At 45.6% G+C, this 20,666-nt stretch overlaps 1 protein-coding gene across 2 annotated transcripts in view; it reads right to left on the bottom strand.

Moving 5' to 3' along the window:
• LOC126162680 (CSC1-like protein 2) overlaps nucleotides 1–20,666 on the bottom strand; it is a 201,547-nt gene that overhangs the window by 9,960 nt on the left and 170,921 nt on the right. For both annotated transcript variants that reach the window (XM_049919333.1, XM_049919334.1), the window contains exon 13: nucleotides 3,096–3,281. In XM_049919333.1, coding sequence (XP_049775290.1) covers nucleotides 3,096–3,281 — 186 coding nt within the window. The remainder of the gene's footprint in view (nucleotides 1–3,095; nucleotides 3,282–20,666) is intronic.

The raw sequence follows: 20,666 nt of genomic DNA, 5'->3' as shown, positions 1-20,666 counted from the left end.
GTCTCACCAATTAAAATGTTACTGCATTCACACCAAAGTCCATAAATGCCCCCACCATGAAGAACATATACTGAATCTTTCATAAGCCTAAAATGATGTTTGATCTTGTGACCAGTCTGATATACAAGCTTAGTTTCAAACTGAGAGGTACATCAAAGACACAGGAGAAAAATAAAGAACAGTTCCTTGTTGCTCCCTTATCTCAAGTGATATGTGTCAGTGCCCACATAGTCAAGATGCTCCACCACAAACTAATTAAGCCAATATTTCAGAGAAGCTCCACATCCTGAGCTCTAATGAGGCCCACAAGAACTGTATGCTCCCCATGCAACAGACATTTCCAAACTTTGGTAAGAAAGGAGTGATGGAGACACCTAGCATTCGCATATTAGACTACAAACATTACAGGTAACTTGGGGTACATGACAAATTAGCAACAGCCAAAGTCCACCTGGACTGTAGCTAACTTACTAGTTTTCAAGAAACACATGTTTATTGGGAGCATGACTGCAGTGTCAGAAAATCTGAGAGGGAATTTAAGTAATTAAATGACCAAGCATCATGAACAGGGAGAATGTTACACAATGCTGACATCACAGCTGCAAACAGTACCTCCAACGGATCATATGTGTGTCAGTCTACAGCTCCTCAAAACCTGGCTTCAAAAGTATAATCAAGCAGAGCCATGCAGACATATCCTGCAGCTTGAAAACACTCCCTGGTTACAAACTGCTGATTCAAAGTTGTCTTATTATCACCTGATAGAGTATCACAGACAATAGGCCTTCTGTACAACCATCTTTACAAAGGCACAATGACTTTGTGTCATTCAATTACATTCCAGAATGGTGACATCAGACACAATGTGGCAACCACAGTAGGGTGATGTATAGGGAAGACTATCATCAAACCTATAGATGTTTGGTTGCCCTGATGAACAATGCAAAAGCAGCTGAAATATTGGTTTTGGTATATTGTTTTAGTGTTACAGAACATCCACAACTAATTTAGTCAAACTTATCCTAAAATTGTTTTACTATTTTATCATTTCCTTCCCTCAGGTTTAACATAGCTCTGCCTTTAACCAGGATAATTTTTTCATATTGTTATCATTCTGTCTCAAAACTATAGGCTGAAACTTTCTGCTGGAAAATAAAATGAGGCTGACAGGTCAACTAAATACATAGGGATTACAGTTACGAAAAACTAATTGGAACAATCACATAGAGAATGTTGTGGGTAAGACACACTAAAAACTGTGTGTCATTGGCAGCTGTACATTTGTAACACTTGTCTGTCCTCTTCTGGGGTATTACTGCTTGGTATGGGATCCATACCAGGTAGGATTCATGGAGATCAGAAAAGCTTGTAGGAGGATTCATTTGGTGTTATGGCAAAACAGAGGAGACAGTGTCACAGATGCAACATGCAAGTTGAGATGGTAATCGTTAAAACAAATTAATTTTTCCATTGCGGCGAGATCTTTTACAGAATTTCAGTCATAACTTTCTCCTCCAAACATAAAAATATTTTGTAGACATCCATCTACAGAGCGAGAAATGTTCAGCATAATAAAATGAGAAATCAGAGCTCACAAGGAAAGATTTAAAACCGTCCATTTTTCCTCATGCACTGTTAGAGAGTGGAACAATAGAGAAATAGTCTGAAGATGGTTGGATGAACCCTCTGCCAAGTAATTAAGACTTTTGGTATAGTGTTTCCTGGCTAAAAGTAAAGATCTTGGTGAGCTATACAGTTTAATCTCCCAGAAAAATTGATAAAAGCAAGTATTCAGCTGCCAAGTGAAATAATAATTTGGGAATAAGCAATGTGTTGTATGTCGTGTAAGCCAACAGTGAAGTTAATGAGAGTACCAATTTTCAAAGCAGTTCATACAGAGCATTTTCCAGTCATTTCCAGTGACTGAAAAGCACACTTTAATTGACCCTCTGTTTAGTTTAGTCTGCTCATATATGTGTGGTGTCTGTTTTTCCACACTTGTCCAAAAGAACATACACCATTTTGATCCATCTGCTACTATGAATTAAAACATATGGAATTACAGTCATTGGCTGCAAGTGGCCATCGATTTAAATAAGATTTTTGAAATTTTTGAAAACATAGTCATTGATTTTAAAAGTAATTAAAATTAAAATTTGAAACAGTCTTGATCACAATCTTGTTAAAGTATTTTTTTAATTGGAATGAGTGACCGGTTTCGACTCTATGAATAAGTCATCTTCAGACTCCAGAGTGATGGATGGACACTGCTAGAAAATTCTCAGCAGCTGAAACATCTGGTCATGAAAGCCTTCATTGTATGACTGCTAGACTGCAGTTACACGAGCGTCGAGGGTTGATGGAACTCATCTAGCAGTGTCCATCCACCGCTCCAGAGTCTGAAGATGACTCTTTCATACAGTCAAAACCAGTCACTCATTCCAATTAAAAAAATACTTTAACAAAATTGCGCTCAAGACTGTTTTAAATTTTAATTTTAATCGATTTAAATCAGTGGGGAAAGTTTAAAACTTTTGCCAGATCAGGATTCAAACCTGAGCTCCTGTTTACTAGGAGGATGTTCTGACCACTGCACCATTTGGACACAGTGGTCATCACAACTGCATGGACTACCCTAACACGACTCAACTTATCCACACACTATGAATGTAGGCCCCTTGCCCATTATCCTCTTTACTCGCAGCATTTGACTGATTCATTTAAGAGTTTGAGCCCGGTGTGCATTACCACTGAAGAGCTCCAACTCTTACAGGAGTCTGCGAAATGGCAGACGAAATGACGATAAAGGGCAAGCGGCACTACATTCATAGTGTGTGGTAAGTTGAGAATTTGAGTCTGATAAGAGGAGTGCTAGGGTAGTCCATTCACTTGTGATGCCCACTGTATCTGGATGGTGCAGTGGTCAGTGCATCTGCCTAGTAAGCAGGAGATCGGAGTGCAGCACAAATTTTCAACTTTACCCATTAATTTAGACTGATGCCCACTCACAGGTCAATGTTTAATTCCTTTATGTCTTAGTCTGTTCATATTTCCATACTTTGAAAACAGCCACTATAGCTTGTAACCATCCTTACCTTGACCAACACAGTCTTACTGCATACATGATCAGTTCAGGAAATCTTATCAGTTCCAGAGCAGTTCCAATAAATGCTGATGTTATTACATAGTTAACAAAGAATGCTCCCTTATCTGGCAGGAACACGCACTTCCATCGATAAGTTTCATTTCTTGATAGTGTCCATTCAACAAATGCCTGTGCACTGTAACAAAGAACAAAAAATTAGATGTACACATCAAAGATACTTCAAATGGAATATGCAATTCACAGCAGTATCTCAATATTTATCGGTCATTCCGATTCCATTATCACGATTCTTTAATTGTTTATCTGCCACTCTTCACTCTACAGCATTCTGAGTGTCCTTTCGCCACAATATTTATGTATCTCATTATCCATACCATTAATGTCCCTATAGCATTTTTCTTTAGTGATTTTTATATATTTTCCCAGTTACCATACTTCTGTTGTAGAAACAACTCATCATACAGGGTGTTTCAGAAGTGATGGTTAATAATTCACATGTGAAAAGTACAGGTCAAAAGTAGCTACAAGCCCCAATAAACATGGGTCCACAAATCAACCGTTGTTGAGCTGTAACACATTTTCTTATGCAGCTCATCAATATCTAGGAACACATGGCATCTCTAAATGTTAAAGTAGGTATTTGAAATAATGTCAATACATCTGAATGCAAAACTGAGTTCGTCTCTGAAATGAGATGCAAATCCTCTCAGGCAGTCCTGGGGAATTCTGTAAATGCTGGAAGGCCGCTTCAATCTGCAAGCATAAATCCTCAAGAGTTGATCTCAGTAGTGAAGACCAGGCTTTTGACATGACCCCATACACAGAAATCCATGGGAATGGCCCTCGTCTACCTATCCAATGTTTATCATACATCCAAGTTAGAAGCCAGCGCACTTGTAAATGGAAATATGCTGGAAACCCGTCGTGCATGAGTCACATGTTAAGGTGTTAGTTCAGTGAGACATCATCATGTACATTTGGAAGAACAGTCCGAAGAAACTGCATACACTGTTCGGTTAGTATCTGTGGTAGGAAGTATGGTCCAGTAGTGCAGTCTCCCTGTCACAGGTAAATCCAGCCTCGTATGTGAACAGAAGACTGCTTACAAACAGGGGATTCAGGGTACAATGCTGTTGCACCAATTGGCAGAAATTCCCTCTATGAGGGAAGTGTGCATTGTTTAGATCTTGCACTTGCTGGAGATGATACAGATAAAGTACTTCCCAATGTAAAACCCGCCACACACTTATGATTCACGAGACACTCTTGCATAACAATCCTCCTTGTTTAAGTACTTGGACGTTTGTGTACAATGTGTAACATCCTTTCCTCAACATCAGGTGTTGTGGATCTAGTCAACCTTCTCGTACATGTTGTGCAAAACTCCCAGTTCCTCGAAGGTGCTGATGTAACCAGTTAAATGTATGCCTATTGCACTGCCTGTGGAGAGGAAAAGCTTCTTCATACGATCTTGCGTTCTCAAGGACACTGCCATTCGCTTTGCCACCATACATGAAGTGCATGTCAGCATACTCTTCATTGGTGTAACCTCTGGCTTCATGTTCATAACTGATTGTGAGGCCAGTATGGCTCAGTGCATGGAGGGGGAAAGGGAAGTAGTCGTGCATGCATAAAGAAACAGTCTTTCCGAAACCTTGAGATACCAACATAAATACCACGGTATCTAGGGACTTTCACAGTTGGTTTCCAACTCAAATTAATGTGATACCTCGGCAACGGTTGATTTGGGGACCCATGTTCATTGGAGCTTTTTAGTTTCTTATGGCCTGTACTTTTTGTGCGTGAATTATTGACCATCACTTCTGAAACACCCTGTATAACATTGAGCACTACTATTGATATCAAATGTGGAATACTACAGGTGTTATAGGGTAATTTTCTTTTGTTCATGCCAGCTCGAGCATATGCTTAATTTCTGCTTTTCCTGTGTCATTCTTTTATATAAAACTCTTCACAAAACATTTTATCTGTATTATCTTGGGGTCTTTGTACGACTGCAACTAAGAACACAAAGCATTTAAAACTACACCAACTTATGTTATTATTAACAACATAAGCTTCTTAAGAATGTAATACTCTTTTAGAAGGAGGTCATTCAAACCTTCCTGTCAGATGTACTGTGAATATAATCTGCAGTTGGTATGTGTCTGCCTTCTTTATCAAATTACAATCAATCTGTGTCAATTTCAGCTGCATGTTATATTTGCCTCAGTAAATGATGATGTCAACACGTATTCTGTTCTAGAAACAACTGTCATGATATTCAAGATATGATAAGACTATCGGATCTCCAGCCAGAACATATCACCACCTTGACATGGTCCACCCGGCTGCTGTCTTCAGGCGAGTAAGCCGTTGCACTAACTCGCCGGAACTGAAATCGAACATGCATCAGTGGCTCCATTGTACACCACCTGTACATCCACCATGTGTGTGCAAACATAACTGCCCACCAGTGCAAAGCACGACAGCGCACCAGTGGTGAGAACTCATGGAAATGGTGAATTGATATCAAACACTGTTGGCACCATTTGATGGCCGAAACAAAGACTGTTGTTTTTTAATGTCAGACAAAACAGGTTTCCAGCTCTTACTTAAAGAGTACCCCCATATATGTTTATATTGTCCGACAGCCAGATCTCAGCTTCTTTCACTACACAGTCCCAATAATGTGACCACTTGTGTCTCATCGTACATCTGCACATTTTTCTGGCTGAAATAAACGTGTGTGACGACAGTGCTCTGCACATCAATCCCGGTCCATAAAAATTGTTTGTCCAATTTAGGCTTTCCCGCATGGCAAGGAATTTTACCGATGGCTTGCTTCCTCAAACCCAAATCATCAAACGGTGCATGCAGTGTTTCTTATCTGTTTATCGTTTCTGCGAGTCTTCACCACCAGTGCACCGTCGTGCTTTGTGCTGGTGGGCAGTTATGTTCGCGCATGCGCGGTGGACCTATAGGTGGTGTAAAAAGGAGCTGCTGCTGCTGCTGCTGCTGCTGCTGCTGCTGCTGCATGTCTGATTTCAGTTCTGGTGACTTAGTGCAACAGCTTACTCACCTGAAGATTGCGTCCAGGTGGACCACCGAAATATTGAGTCAAGATGACATTATGTTCCAGCTGGAGACCCGCCATAGGTTACTACAATGGGAAATTTATGGAGCCCCAAAAACTGTCATAATATTACACTGTGCACTATAATTGATATCAAATGTGGAAACTGCATGTGTTATGTGTCAATTTTCTTTTCTTCATACCAGATGAAGTGTATGCTTAATTTATGCAACCCTTCACAAACTGTTTTACCCTTCTTATCTTGAGCTGCTTGTTATGCAGCCAGGAACACCAAGCATTTAAAACTACATCCATTTATGTTATTAGCCTCATAGAAACTGCCACTACAACTGGCTTCTTAAAAATATGATACCCTTTCTGTGTTACAGACATGCTTCAGGAACTCAAATGTGGAATCCCTGGTGGAAAGACAACATTCTTTTCAAGAAACACCACCAAGGAAATTTAGAGAGCCATTTGAAGCTGACTGCAAAACAATTCTACTGCTGTCAACACACATTGCATGTACGGCTGAAGATAAGATACAAGAAATTAGGTCTCATACAGAGGCATATAGGCAGTTTTTCCCCTCATTTTATTTTCAAGACAAACAGGAAAGGAAATAACTAGTAGTGGTACAAGGTGCCCTCTACCACACACCATATAGTGGCTTGTGGAGTATGATATAGATGCAGATTTAACTCATTCAGTACTCTTGTCCTTTCATGCCAAGTTCTTTAATGTTAAGCTTCAGTGCCATATTCTGCATCTTTTGAAAACTGCTGGAAGCGAGGAAGACAGCAACTATGATTTAAGGGGTCTCAGCTCAAATGTTTATCTGCAGCATTCCTATATATTCCCTTATCTGGAACTAAGCAAAGGGATCAGGTTTCAATTGTTCTCATACACTTCACAACAGATTTCTCAACTTGTGAAAATCAGTTAGAGCTATGGAGTCTCTCAATATGGCCTATGCATACTACATGCTGAAAATGAACATTCAAGAGGCAGTGCGCAGATAGAGTGCATCCATGCAAATTTAGGACAGTTTTTTAATCTATAGATCCACAACAAACTCATGCTACAAGCTGGATAACAATCTATAAAATCATTGCCAATTAACTAGCAAATAATTTGCAACAGTCCAAGAGTTCATCTTTCTTCAGTAGAAGGAGAGCATTTACATAATGCAAACTGTCTACACTGAAATCCCTTAATTTTAGCAAGTACATAATGACATTGTCTATTTATCAACATATATGAGTCAATACATTGGGTTCCAATAAATGTAGTTAAAATTGTTCACTAATTTGCAACAGACAAACTTGCAAAATCTCCTTAAACCATCAGGTCCCTCAATCTGAATCCACAGTTAAACTTTCTCCATCTACTGCATAATGCCACCTCCCCAGCAGACATAAATCTAAGAATTCTGGTCACCTTTTAGATGCTGCTTTAAAAGTAGCCTATGAATATTTATGAACTTTGGTTTAGTAACAGTTTTAACTATGTCCGAAGACTCATTCCCACATTAAAGATTGGACAACATAATACCTATGTCCACTGCACCTACCTACCTACCTACCTACCTACCTACCTACGCCCTACTACACCTACCAAGCACTTACATGTGTGGCAGACAGTACTTTCCACTGTACCATGTACTAAGATTTCTTCTCCTCCCACTAGTGTACGAAGTGTGGGAAGAATGATTCCTTAAGCACATCTGTGGGTGCTATAATTAGTGTAATCTTCTCTTTGCTGTCCCTAAGAGAGTGATACGTAGAAGGTTGTATTATGTTTCTAGATTCCTCACTTGGCACAACTACTTAACATTTTGTAAGCAGAGATTTGAATGTGTATATTCAATAACCACAGTTGGTCCTATTTGGTATGTGTCCCACAGACTTGAGTAATATTCTGGGATGGGTTGCATAAGTGTTCTATAAGCAATCCCATCTGTAAAATCACTGCATTTTTCCAATCAAATGAAGGTTACTAACTGCTTCACCTATGACTGATTCCATGTGATCATTCTATTTCATATCCCTATGAATTATCACAAAGGGTATTTGTACGAATTGATGGATACCATCTGAGAGACATTAATATTCAGGTCTTGTGGTACTATGAACTTTTCATTTTGCGAACTGCTCCGTTTTACATTTCAGAACATTTAAATGAAATTGCCAGTTTTTCTGCCAGTTTCAAATCTTATCCAGATCTGGTTTAATATTTCTGCAGCTTTTTGAGATAGTACTTATTGTAAGCAACTCCATAAAAAAATGGTTCAAATGGCTCTGAGCACTATGGGACTTAACTTCTGAGGTCATCAGTCCCCTAGAACTTAGAACTACTTAAACCTAACTAACCTAAGGACATAACACACATCCATGCCCGAGGCAGGATTCGAACCTGCGACCATAGCGGTCGTGTGGTTCCAGACTGAAGCACCTATAACCGCTCGGCCACACTGGCCGGCAGCAACTAACTCCATAACCTGTAAAAACTGATGTTCATACTACTATTGTCTACCATGTCACTAACATACAACACGAGTAACAAGGATCCTAGCACATTTCGATGGTGCACACCTGAAGTTACTTCTACACTGAACAGCCAAAGAAACAGGTACACTGGCCTTATATCGTGTAGGACACCCACAAGCACGCAGAAGTACCACAACATGATGTGGTATGGACTCAACAAAGTAGTGCTGGAGGGAACTGACACCATTAATCCTGTAGGGCTGTTCATAAATCTAAGAGTACAAGGGAGGTGGAGACCCCTTCTGAACAGCACGTGGCAAGGCATCCCAGATATGCTCAATAATGTTCATGTCTGGGGAGTTTGGTGGCCAGCTGAAGTCTTTCAACTCTGAAGAGTTTTCCTGGAGCCACTCTGTAGCAATTCTGGATGTGCGGGGTATCGCATTGTCCTGCTGGAATTGCCCAAGTCCGTCTGAATGCACAATGGACATTAATTGATGCAGGTGATCAGACAGGAGTCTTATCTAGACATATCAGGGGTCCCATGGGGTACGAAGTGTAGACAACCTCCTAGATGGTTTACCCCGGACAATGCTGTAACATGGTACAGCAGCGAAAAGTCTACACGTCCACGGCGGCTGGGCGCGACAATGCCTCCCGGCCCACACAGAGGCAAATAGAGCAGAGTCTTAGCATGAAGAATCTGAGCATATGACAGCTCAATATAGAAGGCTACACGAGGACCAAGGGATAAATCCTCAAAAAGATCTTAACGAGACTACGAGTAAGTGTCGTACTCCTACCAGAGACCCACCTCACAGGTGAAACCATCAATCGACTCAAAATACCAGGATTTACAGCTGTGAGCTACACTGGACACGACAAACATGGCACAGCCACCCTAGTGAAGAACGAACTCCTAAGGTATTTGGACACCCAAGTGGTATCAGCAGAGCATGTGACAGGCATAAAACTGGGAGAGATGACACTGTATAATGTCTACAAACCTCCATCACAGAAATGGCCCACAGGTATCCTACCCAAGGCTAACCACAGCAGTTTACGCTGGCGATTTTAACTCTCAGCACACCAGGTGGGGATACCCGAGATACACAGCTGAAGGGACTGGACTAAGTGACTGGGCAGACAACCGGGACCTACACCTTTTCGACCCCAAGGACACAGCGACCTTCAAATCAAAGGTGTGGGGCACAATGTCAACACCTGACCTGACCTTCGTCACACGTGGAGGAACAGGTACACCCGTGTGAGCTATAAGAAGGGTCCTCGAGGCGTTCCCCCGGAGCCAGCACAATCCAGTAATAGTGGAGATCGGACTATCAATCCCTGTCATAAAAAGCCCCCCAATCCCCCGGTGGAACCCGAGGAAAGCTGACTGGAATAAATACCGATCCTATGTTGAGAAAACGATAAATCGGATACCACCAAAACCTGAGAACTACAAAAGATTCGTAAACTTAGTACAAAAAGCAGCCCTAAATGCAATTCCACAAGGATCGAGAAAGGAATACACCCCCTTCTGGACGAAAGAGTGTGAAACACTACTGGAGGAATACGAGAAGACTGGGAACGAGGAGACTGCAGACCAACTGATCAACGCCATGAATGAGGAACGTATGAGTAGATGGAAGGAGGCGTTGGAAAATCTAGATTTTACCCACTCCAGCAGGAAGAGCTGGGGCCTGCTGAGGAAATTAGGCGGTGCCACAGTGCCTAACACGCCGACTCTTGGAACCAGCGCATCTGAGATTGCAGCTGTCCTGAAACAGACCTCCAAAATCCAGCTAAAAACAGCCAAAAAGAGAGAAATTTCCCAAGAGCTAAGCAGTTTATTGCTTAATAACCCAACCAACATGGGCATTGTAAAAGAAGTGGAGACAGAAGAGAGATCCCAGGCCTTGAAGCTAATGAATACAGGAAAAGCAACCGGACCTGACAACATCCTACCAGAATTCTTAAAGGAATTGGGAACTTTAGGAAGAAGGTGGCTGGCCAAACTTTGTACGGAATGCATAAGCATGGGGGTTGTGCCTAAGGAATGGAAAGAAGCAAAAGTCATCGCAGTGCTGAAACCCGGAAAGACTGGACATAATCCTAGGAATTACAGACCAATATCCCTGCTATGTACCTCCTATAAATTATTCGAGAGAATATTGCTGACTAGATTAACTCCATACATCGAAGCCAACCTCCCAACATACCAAGCAGGTTCCCGAGCAGGTAGAAACTGCTGCGACAAAGTGCTGTCCCTCACAACCTATATTGAGAAAGGCTTCCAGAACAAGATGAAAACTGGCCTGGTCCTCATAGACCTCACATCAGCTTATGACACAGTATGGATTGAAGGGTTACTGCTTAAGCTAACTAGAATCATAAATTGCAAGCAGACTTACGAACTACTCAAGAACATACTAACGAACAGGAAAATCAAGGTCTCACTCCATGGTACGAACAGTAAGAGCATGGTTCTGAATAATGGCCTGCCACAGGGTTCGGCACTAGCACCCGCTCTCTTCAATCTATATATAGCTGACTTGCCAGAAACTAAATCGCAAATTTGCATCTGCAGACTACCTGACCGTCGCATATCAGAGTAAAGACTACAACAATCTCGACGAAACACTGAATGCAGACCTTGAAGTCCTGAACACCTATTACCCCAAGTGGCACCTACTTCCCAACCCCAACAAAACAACCAGCACTATAATGCACCTCAACAACAGAGAGACATACAGAAAATTACAGATCTTTTCGAATGGCCAAAGCATAAGACATGAGGATAAGCCTAAATATCTGGGAGTGAAACTAGACTGGACCCTAACGTACAGCTCACACCTCGAAGACACAAAGCAAAAACTAAAATCCCGCAATGCTATCCTTTCGAAACTGGCTGGAACAACATGGGGATGTGGAGCAAGCACTTTGAGAACTTCAGCACTAGCCCTTGTCTACAGTGTAGCTGAATATTGTTCACCAGTCTGGAGGAGAAGTGCACACGTATCTAAAGTGGATGTCCAGCTGAGGGAGACAATGCAAATAATCTCGGGAACACTCAGGGCCACCCCCTGTGCATGGCTTCCTGTACTAGCGAACATAGAGCCTCCAAAAATCAGGCGATCACAGCTAGCCCTAAAAACCTACAGGAAAATTATAGACAACCCGGACCTCCCTATCCACCACGATCTGACACCGACAAACAGGCTTAAATCCAGATCACCTTTTTGGAAAATCTGTGAAGAACTACAAGCCTTTGAGCCGAGAACGGCCTGGAACAAAGTATGGTCGGCAAGTGAATTTAAGAACAAAAACTTAGTACACGATCTGAACAAGAAGACTGATGGCTTCAACCTACCAAGAAGAGTGTGGACAGCTCTAAACCGGGTCAGAACGAGTGTTGGGAGATGTAAACACCTGATGAACAAGTGGGGCCTGGCAGACAGCGCTGTATGTGAGTGCGGTGAAATACAGACAATGGACCATCTACTCGTATGCAAAGTGTATGGCTATCGTGGTGAACTCATGGACATACATAGACTCAGTGACTCAGCCATAGAGAGGCTCAAAAACCTATCTAATATAGTGTAGAATTATATTGTTTTCTTTTTAGTATATAGTGATAAGAATATTGTAAATTATGCCTCTGTGATGCCGAACGAGTAAATAAGGGGTCCCATATCACTCCAACTGCACATGCCCTACACCATTACAGAGCCTCCACCAGCTTGAACAGACCCCTGCTGACATGCAGGGCCCATGGATTCATGAGGTTGTCTCCATACCCGTGCACGTCCATTCACTCAACACAATTTCAAACAAGACTCACTCGAGTAGACAACATGTTTCCAGTCAACAACAGCCCAGTGTCGGTGTTGAAGGGCCCATGTGAGGTGTACAGCTGTATGTCATGCAGTCATCAAGAGAACACGAGTGGGCCTTCAGCTGCAAAAGCCCATATCAATGATGTTTCGTCGAATGGTTCACACAATGACACTTGTTGAAAGGCCCAGCACTGAAATCTGCAACAATCTGTGGAAGGGTTGCACTTCTGTGACACTCAATGATTCACTTCAGTCATCATTGGTTCTATTCTTGTAGTATCTTTTTCCACCCACAGTGATGTCCGAGATCTGATGTTTTACTGGATTCCTGATATTCACCGTACACTCTTGAAATGGTCGTATGGGAAAATCAGCTCTTCCTCACTACCTGAGAGATGCTATGTCCATTGCTCATGTGCCAACTGTAATACCACATTCAAACTTCCTAAAATGTTGATAACCTGTCACTGTAGCAACAGTAACCAATCTAACACCTGTGCCAGACACTTTTTGTCTTATATAGCCATTGCTGACTGCAGTGCCATATTCTCCCTATTTACACTTCCCTGTATTTGAATACACTTGTCTGTATCAGTTTCTTTGATGCTTTTATGTATATCTCATTAGTCTTTATCACACAAATAACAAAAATTCCATATTTTGCAACTGAATGTTTCATTTGTGTGTACCAAACATGTTTCACCTTTTTTTGCCAGACATCTTCCATGGTCTTTAATATAAATAAAATTATTTAATTGTACATATTTTGATATAACAACTGTAGTGATTCTTGGCAGCTCATTTACATCTAATTTATTTACTATTAAATGGTTGTGGTTTTTACTTACATTCATTTTGCATCCTTTTCATGGTTCATGACATGGTAGACAATGGTAACTGTAAAATCCTGTTCTGTTTGTACTAGATGCACAAAGTACAGGTTTCTTCCAACTGATATACCACAGTTAAAAATTTCTCTGCACATAACTTATACCATAACACATTAAACATGTTCTCGCTCACATACTTTAGGGCTGACAGAGGCATGATGGGAGTTGTAGAGGTTGAGAGTATAGTAGAGTTGGGAATATGTATATACAGGGTGTTACAAAAAGGTATGGCCAAACTTTCAGGAAACATTCCTCACACACAAATAAAGAAAAGATGTTATGTGGACATGTGTCCGGAAATGCTTAATTTCCATGCTAGAGCTCATTTTAGTTTCGTTCTTCCACCTACGCTCAATGGAGCACGTTATGATTTCATACGGGATACTTTACCTGTTCTGCTAGAAAATGTGCCTTTACAAGTACGATACAACATGTCGTTCATGCACGATGGAGCTCATGCACATTTCAGTCGAAGTGTTCGTATGCTTCTCAACAACAGATTCGGTGACCGAAGGATTGGTAGAGGTGGACCAATTCCATGGCCTCCACGCTCTCCTGACCTCAACCCTCTTGACTTTCATTTATGGGGGCATTTGAAAGCTCTTGTCTACACAACCCTGGTACCAAATGTAGAGACTCTTCGTGCTCTTATTGTGGACAGCTGTGATACAATACGCCATTCTCCAGGGCTGCATCAGCGCATCAGGGATTCCATGCGACAGAGGGTGGATGCATATATCCTCGCTAACGGAGGACATTTTGAACATTTCCTGTAACAAAGTGTTTGAAGTCATGCTGGTACGTTCTGTTGCTGTGTGTTTCCATTCCATGATTTTTTTTTTTTTTTTTTTTTTTTTGGTTGGGTTTAAGGGCGCTCAACTGCTGAGGTCATTAGCGCCCAGTCACTGTTGTTTGAGCACATGGAATCTGGTAAAACTCAAGGGGATGGAGGGGACACCAGAAGGACCCGACAAAGATGCAGACAAAATAAGTAAAAAGATTAAATGTCCTTGGACAAGCCAGTTAAAGTTATAAAACGCAGAATACGAGCAGCTGCTCGAGCGTCATCAGCTAAAACATCCGGTAAAGTAGATGGCAGGGACAGGACAACACGAAATTGACTAAAACGGGGACACGACAATAAAACATGGCGCACTGTTAATGCCTGACCACAAGGGCACTGCGGGGCTGGGTCACCGGAGAGCAGGTAGCGGTGGCTAAACCGGCAATGCCCAATCCGCAACCTGGTCAGAAGGACCTCCTCGCGCCGAGATGGTCGGGAGGATGTTGTCCAAGCAGTTGGTAGCGGTTTTACTGCCCGGAGCTTGTTTCCTTGGAGGGATGACCAAGCATCCCACCACAACGACACAAGCCTCTTACAGACATCCCCACGAACGTCGGATGACGGGACACAATGGGAGGCTGGCCGAGGCAGGAGGACTGCAGCCTTGGCTGCAGCATCCGCAGCCTCATTCCCAGGCACTCCCACATGTCCGGGAACCCACAGAAAGCTGACAGAACCACCGTTATCAGCCAAAGAATGGAGGGACTGCTGTATCCGTTGTATCAAGGGATGGACCGGATAGGGAGCTCCAAGGCTCTGAAGAGCACTGAGTGAGTCAGAGCAGAGTACATATGATGAATGGTGGTGGCGGCGGGCATACTGAACGGCCTGATGGAGAGCAAAAAGCTCGGCCGTAAAGCTGGAACATTGGTCGAGGAGCCTGTATTTAAATGTGGCGGCCCCGACGACAAAGGCACAGCCGACACCATCGTCAGTTTTGGAGCCATCGGTGTAAATAAAGGTGTGACCGGCAAGTCGAGCACGAAGTTCGGCAAACCGTGAGCAATACATTGCAGCCGGAGTACCATCCTTCGGGAGTGAGCTGAGGTCGAGATAAATATGAACCGGAGCCTGGAGCCAAGGTGGTGTCGGGCTCTCACCCTCTCTGAAGGTGGTAGGGAGGGCAAAATCCAATTGTCGAAGCAGGCGACGGAAGCGGACTCCGGGGGGCAGCAGGGCAGACACATACAACCCGTACTGACGGTCGAGAGAATCGGCGAAGAAGGACTTGTAAGAGGGGTGGTCGGGCATAGACGACAGCCGGCAGCAGTACGTCGCGCCGGTAGGTCAACGGTAACTCGGCAGCTTCAGCATAAAGACTCTCGACAGGACTAGTGTAGAAGGCTCCGGTCGCAAGACGTAACCCCCGATGGTGGATGGAGTTGAGCCGGCGTAAGAGGGACGGCCGAGCGGACGATTAGACGAAGCTCCCATAATCCAGCTTCGATCGGACTATGGACCGATACAAGCGAAGCAGGACAGTGCGATCCGCTCCCCAAGATGAACCGCTAAGAACTCTGAGGACATTAAGGGAATGTGTACAACGGGCCGCCAAATAACAGACGTGTGGAGACCAACACAGTTTCCTGTCCAACGTGAGCCCTAGAAACTTAGTTGTGTCCACGAATGGGAGAACAACGGGACCGAGATGTAAGGATGGCGGAAGGAACGCTTTATATCGCCAAAAGTTGATACAAACCGTCTTTTCTTCAGAGAACCGGAAGCCATTTGCCACACTCCATGAGTAGAGGCTGTCTAGACAACGCTGAAGGCAGCGCTCCAGGAGGCATGTTCTCTGGGCACTGCAGTAGATCGCGAAGTCATCGACAAAGAGAGAGCCTGAGACATTAGGTGGAATGCAATCCATAATGGGATTGATCGCGATGGCAAAAAGGGCTACGCTCAAGACGGAGCCCTGAGGCACTCCGTTCTCCTGGAGGAAGACGTCGGACAATACGGAGCCCACACGTACCCTAAACTTTCGATCCGTTAAAAAGGAATCAATAAAAAGGGGCAGGCGACCGCGTAGGCCCCACCTGTGCATAGTGCGGAGGATTCCTCCTCTCCAACAGGTGTCATAAGCCTTCTCCAAGTCGAAGAACACGGCTACCGTTTGGCGCCTTCGCAAAAAGTTGTTCATGATGAATGTCGACAAGGTCACGAGGTGGTCAACAGCGGAGCGGCGGCGACGAAAGACGCATAGGACATTAGTAAGTAGCCGTCGAGATTCAAGAATCCAGACTAACCGAGCATTAACCATGCGCTCCATCACCTTACAGACACAGCTTGTAAGAGAAATGGGGCGGTAACTAGAAGGAAGGTGTCTATCCTTCCCGGGTTTGGGTATAGGAACAACAACGGCGTCACGCCAACGCATGGGGACTTGACCTTCGGTCCAGACGCGATTGTAGGTACGGAGAAGGAAGCTTTTGCCCGCCGGAGAAAGGTGTGCCAGCATCTGAATGTGAATGGCATCCGGCCCCGGAGCAGAGGACCGGGACAGTGCAAGCGCACGTTCGAGTTCCCGCATAGTAAAGGGGGCATTATAGGTTTCCAGATTCAGCGAGTGGAAGGAAGGTCGCCGAGCCTCTTCTGCCTCTTTCCTGGGAAGGAAGGCAGGATGGTAATGGGCGGAGCTTGAAACCTCCTCGAAAAAGCGGCCAAAGGCGTTGGCAACAGCCACCGGATCAACAAGGACCGCATTACCTGAGGTCAGGCCAGGTACCGAGGAGTGGGCCTTAATGCCCGACAGCCGGCGCAGGCTACCCCAAACGACGGAAGATGGAGTAAAACTGTTAAAGGAGCCGGAGAAAGAGGCCCAACAAGCTTTTTTGCTGTCTTTGATGACTCTACGGCATTGCGCTCGGAGTCGTTTGTATTCAATACAATTCGCCAACGTAGGATGGCGGCGAAAAGTGCGTAAAGCACATCGTCGAGCACGGATAGCGTCCCTACAAGCCTCATTCCACCAGGGGACGGAAACGCGACGTGAAGAAGTAGTACGAGGAATGGAACGTTCGGCAGCATGGATGATAACAGCCGTGAGGTATTCGACCTGACTGTCACAACTGGGAAAATCGTGGTCCGGAAAGGTCGCCAGGGATGAGTAAAGTCCCCAGTCAGCTTTCAGTATGTTCCAGCTCGAAGGACGTGGGGATGGGGTGTGGTGCAGGAGACGAACGACACACGGGAAGTGGTCGCTCGAATAGGTGTCAGAAAGGACATACCACTCGAACCGACGGGCAAGAGTGGTAGAACATATCGAGAGGTCCAAGTGGGAGAAGGTATGAGTGGAGTCCGAGAGGAAAGTCGGGGTGCCAGTATTGAGGCAGACAAGATTGAGATGGTTGAAGACATCTGCCAAGAGTGAGCCTCTTGGACAGGATGCAGGAGAGCCCCAAAGGGGATGATGGGCATTGAAGTCGCCAAACAATAAAAACGGCGGGGGAAGCTGAACGATCAGGTGCATCATGTCAGCCCGACTAACGGCAGACAACGGTGGAGTGTAGATGGTACAAACTGAAAAAGTAAAAGCAGAAAGAGTAATGCGGACAGCTATTGCTTGGAGTGGGGTGGTCAATGGGATGGGATGGTAATAGACGTCGTCCCGAATGAGCAACATGACCCCACCATGAGCTGGGACACCGTCCACAGGGGTAAGGTCATACCGCTCCGAGGTATAGTGGGTAAAGGCAATACGGTCAGTCGGGCGCAACTTGGTTTCCTGGAGTCCAAGGACGAGCAGACAGTGCAGGCGGAGGAGCAGTTGTAATTCCTCCCGATGAGATCGAATACCTCTTATGTTCCAATGAAACAACGCCATCGCTAGTCAAAAAGTTGGGGGAACGAGACGGGGGAAGAGCTGGTCACCTCGACGGCCGCGGAGGGCCAGGTTGCGAGGGAACAACGCTACAACCGACGGGAGGCGGATCCGGTTCCATCGACTGGTCGCCAGCTGCGGCCGCTGTCCCTGGTTGTGTAGGAGGGGCAGCATCATTCGCCGACGAAAGGCCAGCTGAGCGCCTGGCAGCAGAGCGTCCCGGCGAAACTGAGGACGGCCGGGAGCGGCGACTCACGGATGGAGCGTCAGTCGAAACGCGCCGGGGTGGAGAGGGGGATAGAGACTTCTTCTTGGAGGCCTTCTTGGAAGGCCAAGGAGGCACAGGGATGGTGGGCTGGACCCGAAGAAGGTCCTCACGCGCGGGGTCCGTTTTGGAACGCCGGACCTCGGAAGCCGGGGTCCGGAACGTGTCCCCGATGGACGCCTGAGAAGAGGATCGCTTCTCAGGTGGCGTGTGGGGAGAAGGAGGAGGAAGGATGGCCCCTGGGGCAGAGGGGGTGGGAGCCACGGGGGAGGAGGATTTGGAAGGGAGGGATTTGGGAGGCGGGGGCAGAGCCCCCTGATGGGCGGAGGAGGCGGAGGGGGGACAGGAGAGGGGTGAGGATACCGCGGAAGGAGTGGACACAACTGAGGCAAATGAAGTGGTCAATGGCACGGGATGGAGGCGGTCGTACTTCTTCCTGGCCTCAGAATAAGACAGCCGATCCAAAGTTTTGATTTCTTGTATCTTCTTCTCCTTCTGATATGCGGGGCAGTCTGAGGATCTAGGCGAGTGGACGCCAGGACAATTAACGCACCGAGGTGGTGGGGTGCATGTATGTTCCTCACGAAGAGGACGGCCACAATCGCCACAGAGGGGCTCAGCCTCACACCGTGACGACATGTGCCCAAAGCGCTACCACCTAAAACAGCGCATAGGAGGCGGAACGTAGGGTCGCACGTCACACCGGTAGCACATAACCTTTACCTTCTCCGGGAGAACGTCCCCCTCGAAGGCGAGGATAAAGGCCCCAGTGTCGATGCGACGGTCTTTGGGGCCGCGCTGGACTCGCCGGACGAAATGCACGCCTCGGCGCTCCAGGTTGGCCCTGAGCTCCTCATCAGATGAAAAATAACCCCCTGCGTCCTATTGAGTGCCAGATGTGGGACAATGGAGACTTGGATGTCCCCTAGGCGGTCGCACGCCTGGAGCGCCGCCGACTGTGTGGCGGACGTGGTCTTGATAAGTACGGACCCTGAACGCATCTTGCTGAGAGCCTCGATTTCCCCGAAGATGTCCTCAATGTGCTGAACAAAGAACATGGGCTTGGAGGTGGCGAATGTCCCCCCATCGGTTCGAGAACAGACCAAATAGCGGGGGAAGTACTTCGCTCCAAGCCGGCGGGCCTGTCCCTCCTCCCATGGAGTGGCCAAGGGGGAAGGGGCAGGAGAACCAGAACCAGAAACGGTACTTTTTCTTTTGAAAGACGCGGCCGCAGAGCGACCCGATACGTGGTGACGTTTCATCTGCGAAACGTCCGCCCCGATACCACCCACTCCGACCAGGGGCTCTCCCCACGGGCGCCACCCAGCCGCAGCAAGGGCCACCTGGCAGGATGACCATTGCCGGGAGTCCTGATGCCCCAAGGAGACGGGCATCTACTCCTTGGCCGACGTGGGGAGGATGCAGCTCAGGTATCGGCAGTACGATCCCTGTGTTGTCAGGGGGCTACAACCTAGAGGGTACATGACGACCCCACCACAACGGGCTGGCTACCGTGCTGGATTTCTGGTGCCATGGAAAGTCCATCATGATCGCTGGTGCAGATGGAGACGCACTATGGGCGTAACTGGGACAACCCAAAAGGCGTTTAGGCCCAATTTGAGTAATAGTGGGTATGGTTACAACGCCGGTGCAATGCTGAGTGCCAAGGTCTGAGTGCACTTAGGACCAGTGGTACACCACGTAAGGTGTCCTTCCCCAAAAGGCTCGTACTTCTGTAGAAATTTAGAAAAATGGAGGTCAAACCCCAAGGGGGACCATCACATGGAAGGCCGAAACAGTTGAAACTCCTTTTAGTCGCCTCGTACGACAGGCAGGAATACCTCGGGCCTATTCTTACCCCGGACCCGCAGGGGGGATTCCATGATTAATGAGATTTGAAGAGAAGTAATAAAATGAGGTGTAACATGGAAAGTAAGCGTTTCCAGACACATTTCCACATAATATATTTTCTTTCTTTGTGTGTGAGGATGAGGAATGTTTCCTGAAAGTTTGGCCGTACCTTTTTGTAACACCCTGTGTGTGGGCGTGCGCGCTTGTGCGCACACCTCTGCAGTGACTGGAGAATTAAACTGGGGCAGTACACCTGAATTTTCCTTTGTAAAGCAGCATTTGAAATCAAGTGTTCAACAATTGTGTTGCCTTTGTTCTGTTAGCATCAATTTCAATTCCTGTGTCATCCAAGAGTGTCCAGAAGTTAACTTTGCTGCTGTTGACAGCTATTTTGTATGATCAGAAATTATTTGGGTTGTGTGCAAGAGATTTTCATAAGATGCTGCTACAGTAGTCACTGAAGGTTTCAGGTATTCCATTTCTGGA

The sequence above is a fragment of the Schistocerca cancellata genome, chromosome 2 (genome assembly GCF_023864275.1).
Source record: "Schistocerca cancellata isolate TAMUIC-IGC-003103 chromosome 2, iqSchCanc2.1, whole genome shotgun sequence".
Taxonomy (NCBI): domain Eukaryota; kingdom Metazoa; phylum Arthropoda; class Insecta; order Orthoptera; family Acrididae; genus Schistocerca; species Schistocerca cancellata.
The sequence above is the reverse complement of the archived record's forward strand: the minus strand, read 5'-3'. Positions and strand labels throughout refer to the sequence as shown.